Genomic DNA, 8,139 nt, shown 5'->3' with positions numbered 1-8,139 from the left:
ATCTCCAAGCTTTCTTAAAAGAAATCAAACACAGTTGTCTTGTTCCACAAAATGTTTCCATTTTGCTGACCTGGCATTTAATTTGCAAAGATCTAGCTGAAATGTTGCTGACCACTTTTCACGACTACACTGGCTGCCGTTGAGTACTTGGAACATTTTAAAATCTGGCCACATATTTTGTGGCCATCTCACAAGATCTCCAAAGTTAGATTCACATTTCAACTGCTGCCCAAAGTGTTTAGCTATGGATTTCAGTTATACACCCTTACTCCTTCCTCCCTGTGAATAGAAGGCTGGCTTCATTTTTCTCTGTATGTGAAGACAGCAAACATGAACAGGAGATTTACAGTTGAAGAGGACTGCTTCGGTGCAGTGCAGTGAAGGCACTGAAGCCCCCAGTGTGGTGAGTCTGCTGTCCTCTCCCACCATGCCAGCACAGGGTAGGGTTGTCTTTTGTTGCATGACTTCTGGATTTTTTCTGAACATGATAAGCACATTCCATGGTTTTCAGGTCTGGATGACAATTTCTTAAAAGGGGGCAAAAAAGGAGCTTAAAACTCCTTACAGTGAAGATTCTTATCCTCACATCTGTTAACATGAAGAAGATGGGATGGCTTTGCAGAACATCTCCAAGTCACAGGGATGATCCTGAGTGAAACACCTTATCTTACAGCTGAACTTCTACATCCACAAATTCCTGGACTGCAAGAAGTTTTTCTTAACTGGAAAGACATATTTCTTCTTTCCCAGGATGATGTTTTTCAGGTGCTTCAGTATGCTTCTCAATTGATGTTGCAGAAGAAGGTAGGTAGTGGTGGCCTGAGTCCACCCGGTCTCTTCATGGTGTGAGATCTAATGTCTTGTTTCTCCACAGTGTGGTTTATCTTCCCTGACTTTAGCTGAGTCTGGTTTGGGCATCAGGCCTCAGTTTGTAGCTTATTCTCCTGCCACAGTCAGTGAGGAGATGGAAGTGCTGCACAAGGTGATGCCTGCTCTGGGATGTGTGTCCAAGATGCGATTTTAAATTACACTTAACATCAGATACCTACAATTTCATCAGTGCACCAAACTGAGTGTGCCACTTACAAAAACAGCACTGCTCTCTCCTACATTCAGAGCCTCATAGCGGCAGGATAAGCATCTTGTAGATGGGATCCTCATCCTACAATTCCTGGTGCTTAGAGCATCCCTAGGGAAGAGAGCCAGCTCCTTTGCATGGACCAAACCCAGGATAAGGCTTGCCTGGGCTGACACAGGAAGTCTGTGGCAGAAAAGGGCCTGCACTCCAGTTCTTCACCAAAAAACTATCTTTCTTTTGCACAAGATAATGTGCCTTTACCGTAAAGAAAGAAATGTCCCTAATTTGTGGTTATTTACAGCACTGTAAATCAGGCACATGCCACGAAGTACCAATAAAAATTGTTTAAAATCAGCCTTAAATAGCTAAACTCTCAACAGCAGCTCATAAAATGAGACTTGGCAGTTCTTAGGTAGTTATGGTTAAATTGACAGTCCTTTTGGGAGTTAAGATAGCCAAAAGCAGTAGTAGTTAGGAGCAAAGTGATAGATGGTGGAGCTTGTTGGTTGAAGAGCCTCTATTGCACGCTCCTGAGGCTTCATATGTTCACTGGCCCTGGACTGGAAGAAGGGAGACACCAGACTTTGTCAGTGAACACCAGCTTGTTGAAGCATACATCCTTCACCTGTATGGCTCCAGAAACTGCAAAGCCAGAAGAATAAGCTTTGGTGTCAAGGATCCCATTGCTGTCTTATGTAATAGGAGACTTTTCAGGCAGGAAGAAAGATAGAAGGAGAATCAAGTCCAAAACAGGCTGAAAGGGAAGTTAAGGAAATCTGAAGAAGAGACCAACACCACAAATGAAAAAAAAAGCCCATCCATAAAGAAACCAGATCCCAGCTCCTTTTAAAAAGTCAGGTGCGTGAGTTACATTAGCCTCGAGCCAGGTCTAGCTTCCGCTGCCAATAACCACTTCCACTGCCAATAACCCAAGCTGACATAACAGCAACATTAAGGAGGTTTGGGATTTTTTTTTCTGTTGCATTAGGCATTCATGTCTCTTTTCCACTTCTTTTTTTTTCTCTTCTTCTTCTTTTTTTCACAAGGTACTTGTATTTTAGCCAACCTCCTCCATTCTTGTTAAACAAGAGGAGTTTCAAGATGGGGCCCAAACCTAAACACTGGCTCAGCAACCCAGCACCATAAGAGTCATGGGTCTGGGTCTCAATTCTGCTGCTAATGGGGATCGAGCACACCCAGACGTTGGCAAACCAGCTCATACAACATGAACTCACATCCAGGCTGGATTCCTGTAGCCTCTCTTGCAGCGTGTCAAAGCAGTGCTTTCAGGCAATTCGGCCCTTTGCATTATGCTTCATCTCACTTTCCTGCCCTAGCTAACTAGGCTAGGTAGGTATTTCACCAGAGCAGCTTCCAACTATCAGTGTCCTTCTAACACACAGCAGTTCAGCCACACACCGCAGTATTATTGTCCTCTTTGAAATGCTACACCAAAGCACAGAGAAATTTGAGGACATTGCTGTGGACAAGTGAGGGCATAGAACAAGCCATGGTCCAGAAGCTGCATCATACCGTGCTGTGTCTCATCCATGCTCTGCTGGGGACCATGGTGTAGCAGCTCAGGCTTGATGCCAAACTTGGTTACCCAGTTTCTGAACTAGACCACATTTCTGTCCAGCTGGCTCAGAGCAGGCATGCAACTGTCTGCGCTTGGCCGTGGAAACATGCCCGGCCCTCAGACCTTCAGAAATGCCTGAATTTGTCAGGTTAGGAGCCTGGATCCCTTTGAGGTTCTTTCTGATTCTCCAGTAGTCTCACAGACTGTATGTAGTAACACACAAATAAAACAGGGGTCTGACATGCTTGAAGCTGTCACTTCTGACCACTGAATTTGGGCCTATTGGACTTCAGAGCTACTTCTGGAGTACTGGAGGGTCTGGTGTCCTCAGTCTGCACTGAGTCTGGACTCCATTTTCCTGAAAGTTAACACGCCAGAGTCTAAGAAAGAGTAGTCCCACTAAGGATTGTGTGGAAGCACACCTTGAGTTGAAGGCTTCGTAGCAGAACATGACATGTCACAGCAAAAAGATCGGTATGTGTGAGAAAGTCAGCCATGACAGAAGACAGCTGCACCCTCCCCTTTGCCACATAGCAAGTGGGCACCTGAGGCAGTACCCAGCCTGAGGAGCACTGGCAAGCTTTGCTGTTTTAACTGCTTTTCTCTCCTGGCAGTACTGGGATCCTGGCTCTGCCAGGGCTGCTCTGGGGCCCCCAGTGCTCTTTTGAATGTCAAAATTATGAGCAAGATTTGTATAGCCCTGAGGGAGCTCAACTTACAGGAGCTTTGTTACAGCTTTGAGAGGTTGGATGACTATCGTCATGCTTAGTCTCACCTTCTACACCACATACGGGACTCACCAGCAGATACATCTGCTGGTCTCCTGCACCCCTTGCAAGTCATGCAGGTGAATATGGCCCAGGGCTTCCTCAAGACCAAAAGAAACAGAGGCATCATTGAGAGCCTGAAAACCTCTGGAAGGGTTCCTGAAGGAGGAGCTGACCTTGATGGCTGCAGGTCCACTGCTTGGCAGTGCCTTGGTAGGCAGGATGTGTTGTGCTCCACCAGTTGGCTATCTGATAGCCCTGACTGTGGCCCTGAGTGACTCCCTGCGTCAGTATTCACTCACTGTGGCGAAGCAGGAAGGAAGGCAGCTCCCTGGTACTCCAGAGCATCCCCAGGGCAGCCACAAATTCCTTTCCCCAGTGCAGGTCCCCTTTTGACTGAGGCAGAATGATTCCCACGCTCTCCCACTGCTGGGGATGTTGCAGGGGGTACAAAGGAGGATCTTCTGCACATTAAGAGTATGGTGAGTTCTGGAAGATCATGATTATCAGAGATCTCACTCATTTTTATAATCAAGGCTATTTCGTGTAATAGAATCTCACATTTGGTGTTGTGGATCTCCACTGATGGATAGTTTAGGTGAACAAAAACATAATTCATCAAGTCAGGGCACATAATGAAAAACTAGCTGAGTAAAGCAATAATGAAGAAACAGGTTTAAGTCCACATAGCCTTTCCCCTAGCCTAAGCTAAATCCATTCTTCCTTGCACAGTACAGAGATGCTATCAATCTCCCTTCCCCATCTTCTCCTTCTAACCCACAGTGCAGTGGTTGCCTCATGCTTCATCCTTGGCACGTGGGCAACCAACTCTAACTGCCATCTCTTGCGAAACCCCAAGTCAAAATTTCAGCCACTGAATTGTCAAATGTTCTCAAAATGACCTATGTGTTGTCCTGGGATATGCTTTCAGTCTTCCTGGTGGAACTGCTTCACCTGGCGTTCACATTTATACATTAGGCCACCAACTGGGAACATGAGGCCAGAAAGTGAGAACTATAGCTCAGTGGTTGTAGCTGTTTTACGATGCTGGAAGAGGAGACTGTAGTCCTGATCCCAATGTATGTTCTAACTACTAAGCAACTTGGCAAACTGGAGCTCCTCTTATTCTCAGTGGTTTATAGGAGGTTGGGAGTGCTCAGCTCTTCCAAATGATGTGACAGAGCAGGTGGCAGCAGAATAAGTTGATTTCTTCATGTTAGACTTGGGTACAAAGTAGATGGCAAGAAGTTCAGCATCATTAGGATGTGGGTGTTTCTACACATTCTCAATAGCAAAAGTCAGGCTGTACATATCCCCTCAGGAACTCATGTTATCAACTGAATGTCCAAATCACTGATATGTTGGATGGCCATGGATGTTACAGCAGTATACATGTATCACAGCTAAGCAGGACACAAAACCTGAAAGTGCCAATTGCCCACCACTTAGTTATCATCCCTCCCATGCAACTGGAGGAACTTTGCTGAGGCATAATTTTAGGAGATCAATTGCACTGGGCTCTCATTACCGTAAGCACGGAACTTCTAGATGGGCTGATTGCACCTCCTTCTCCACTAAGGCTCCACAGCCAGAGTATATCCATACATGGGACTGTAGACAAATGCAGTTTGTACTCATTAAAAAAACCCAAACCCCTAAATGACCAAAGTCTTTCCAGGCTCATGGACCTTCTCCAATGGCCGAGGACAGTGATGAGCTATGGCTTCCCTCTGCACTTCTCCGATGTGGAGAATTTATAAGTATCATGCCATGTTGTCATTAGCAGTCATTAGTCTGAACTTGCGGGACAGTCATTTTCATCAGGGATGTGCTGAACTACTTCACGTAACTGTGCACAAGGTGTATTAATCAAAAGACTATAATTCCTGTTTTGTCTTTGCCCATCACATGCTTGTATCCCAGTACACAGAAACCCTGACTATAGCAGGAAATCAGAAATGCAAATGACTAAGGACAGATAAATGAATATTTAATTCAAACCAGCAAGATGTTGTTTGCAGTTATTTATTTTACTAAAATGGTTACATATGTTGAAACAAAGAAGAGCAATAGTAATAATGTTTGTTTTTCTAATATCATAAATAATTATTGAGTCTTCATTAGCTGTTGGCTCAGCACTGATCATGATTTTTGTTATTTAAAAAAAGACACACACACAATTTATTAGGATTTGTGTTTTCAGAAAAATCTAAAGCAGCAGTAGAAAAAAAATAAATTAAAGGAAATGGTAACAAGAAATTATGCCAAGTATTTCTTAAATTTAAAATCCACTTGGTGTGTTTTACAGATTATTCTTTGTGCTTTGATCATTTAAAAAAAAAGTACCATGAACAAGTTGTTTATACAATGGCTTGTCTTCTCCAGTTTTACTCCAGAGAAGTCCCCAAAAGTACCTTTCTTACATGACAAATTTTGTTGTCGTTTGTACAGACAAATATACTATTAATATTTCTAACAGAAAAGTTTGTCAAAACCATCAATTTATTGTCACAAAATATTTAATACCAGAATAACTTATAATAGTATGAACAAAAGTGAAGTATTAACTCTCTGCCCTTAGTTATAAACTCACATTATTATGTCAAAATCCAGTAAAGTATCAAAAATTAATGTCATGGAATCTTAGACGCATAATGATGCAAGTCAGTAAAACATATACTTCAACTGTTCATACAGTCATGACATACATTACTTGCTTGGCACTTTAAGTCAATGCAAATCAGCAATTTAGAAAACAAAGTAAAAATATATATGTACAAAATATTTTCATATCAAATAATTTTCATTGTACACTAAATAAACCAAACAACACGTTATGTTACATCAAGAAGTTTCCTAAGAAGTCACACCAAGGCTGGTATTTGCAATGTATCTTGACTATTTTAGTGCAACTGGAACAGCCTCTACTTGCAAGTTAGTTTCATCATTAACACAGTCCTGCTTCCATTGAAGTGGGAGTTCTGCCATTAAACTCAGTGGGAGCAGGACTAAAGTCTTGTCTTGTTCGTTGATGGCTCACCAAAAAGAGAAATGAGGAAAGGGGTAGGTAGGAAAAAACCTGACAGGATACCCACAGGAAAAAATCCAAATCCTAGCAACAATCAGCTCTTTTCCAGTTTTCTGTAACTGATTCAGTAAAAACAGTTTTTGGCTTTGCCACTGTTTATTCAAGCATTGTAAACCTCATTAGACTATTGTTATATGACTTAAGAATAACTTGTACACCTCCCAATAAAACTTAAAAATAAACCTGGTTTTATGCTAGTTATTATGCTCAATAGCAGTCAAGTTTAAAGACATGACATTTAATACATGGTTTAGTATCTACTTAAAATCCTCCCACCTTAAAAGTTGATATTTTTCAATGTTTCATTTCCCATTTGTGTTTCTAGTTTGCGCTTTTATAGTTTGCAGTATAGCTTTTTCTCACTGAAATAAGAACTGTCAATCAACGGTCCTCATTATGCAGTACCTACAAAACTGAAATGTTTAAACCACATTAAAGTAATAATTTCCACCACGGAAACTTTTTTGAGCTGCATTACAAATAATAAATGGCACTACAGATTTAGTTTTAGACAAGAAGAAATAAGTTTTACTTCTATCAAAACTTCAGTAAGTCACTAGCATAGCTTTAAAATTATAGAAATTCAACTGGACTTTACAGCTAGTCTGGTTAGAACCTTCTCAACTAGAAATCCTTAATGAGCAACACAGCTGGGAGTATATGTGTATGTTGAAAATAATCTGAACAATTAACTTATTTCCTAATTTTGTGTATTCTAGAGTATTGCACTTTTCAAAGGAATGATTTTGGTATTTTAATATACTGCATATACAAGTAAGAAACATGCATAACAACCTCATTGTCACTTTGACAAAACATACTGTACAATTTTTATAACACTGTTGATTAAAAAAAAGAGAGAGAAAATGATGTAATAATTTCATTACGACTCGTCAACTTGTACAAGTCAAACAAGCACAACTCTCCAGGGCCTCCAGCAGTAATGTATTTAGCCCTAGGCTGCTTAAGCCCACTTGGAATAATATACAAAGTTTAAGCATTATGGCATTGTCATTTTGAGGCATAATACTGTTGTACTATGCCCACGTTATAGCTTATTTTTTGAAAGCAAGGCACTTACTGTAATAGCAATGCAAACATCTTATGCGCACTTTGATTAACATAAAATAAGTTAATGTTTTGATAAAAACAGAGGGTTTTTTTATAATTTACATGCCTTTTATAGAAGCAATTGAACACTTCATTTAATACAATGAAAACATCTGAGTGAGAAGGAACTTTTTTTTTTTTAACTGACCATACTGTAAAAGGGGGCCTATTTTCCACATTTGCCTCATATCTGTGAATCTGATTTTGCTGAAAACCAATCCTGTGAGGAAAATGTCCGTCTGACAGGAAAAAGAAAAAGGACCCATCTCTTAAAACTGCTGAACTAACGGCACTTTGACAGTCTTTATTTCTGATATATGTGATGATTTCTGAATGATGCAGCTGGTAGTTCCCTGCAGTTTATCCTTCCCCTGGGCAAGGTTCGTTAGGGCCATAGCTGCGTTGATCTCCTTCCAGTATGTTTCGTCTTTGCTAGTTCCTTTTCTGTTAGCTGCGCTAGATTCAAGCAATAACAAATATTTACATGTACAGCTTACATAGCTGCATGATGTCAGGA

At 41.1% G+C, this 8,139-nt stretch overlaps 1 protein-coding gene across 1 annotated transcript in view; it reads right to left on the bottom strand.

The window, feature by feature from the left end:
- Positions 1 to 5,397: 5,397 nt before the first annotated feature.
- MKX (mohawk homeobox) overlaps positions 5,398 to 8,139 on the bottom strand; it is a 46,974-nt gene continuing 44,232 nt past the window's right edge. Inside the window, exon 6 of the mRNA XM_086741671.1 lies at positions 5,398 to 8,078. Within this exon, the coding sequence (XP_086597797.1) occupies positions 7,892 to 8,078 (187 nt within the window). The 3' untranslated portion in view covers positions 5,398 to 7,891. The remainder of the gene's footprint in view (positions 8,079 to 8,139) is intronic.

The sequence above is a fragment of the Chlamydotis macqueenii genome, chromosome 2 (genome assembly GCF_036417535.1).
Source record: "Chlamydotis macqueenii isolate bChlMac1 chromosome 2, bChlMac1.mat, whole genome shotgun sequence".
NCBI classification, from domain to species: domain Eukaryota; kingdom Metazoa; phylum Chordata; class Aves; order Otidiformes; family Otididae; genus Chlamydotis; species Chlamydotis macqueenii.
Note: the sequence above shows the minus strand (reverse complement) of the source record. Positions and strands in the feature narration are given on the sequence as shown.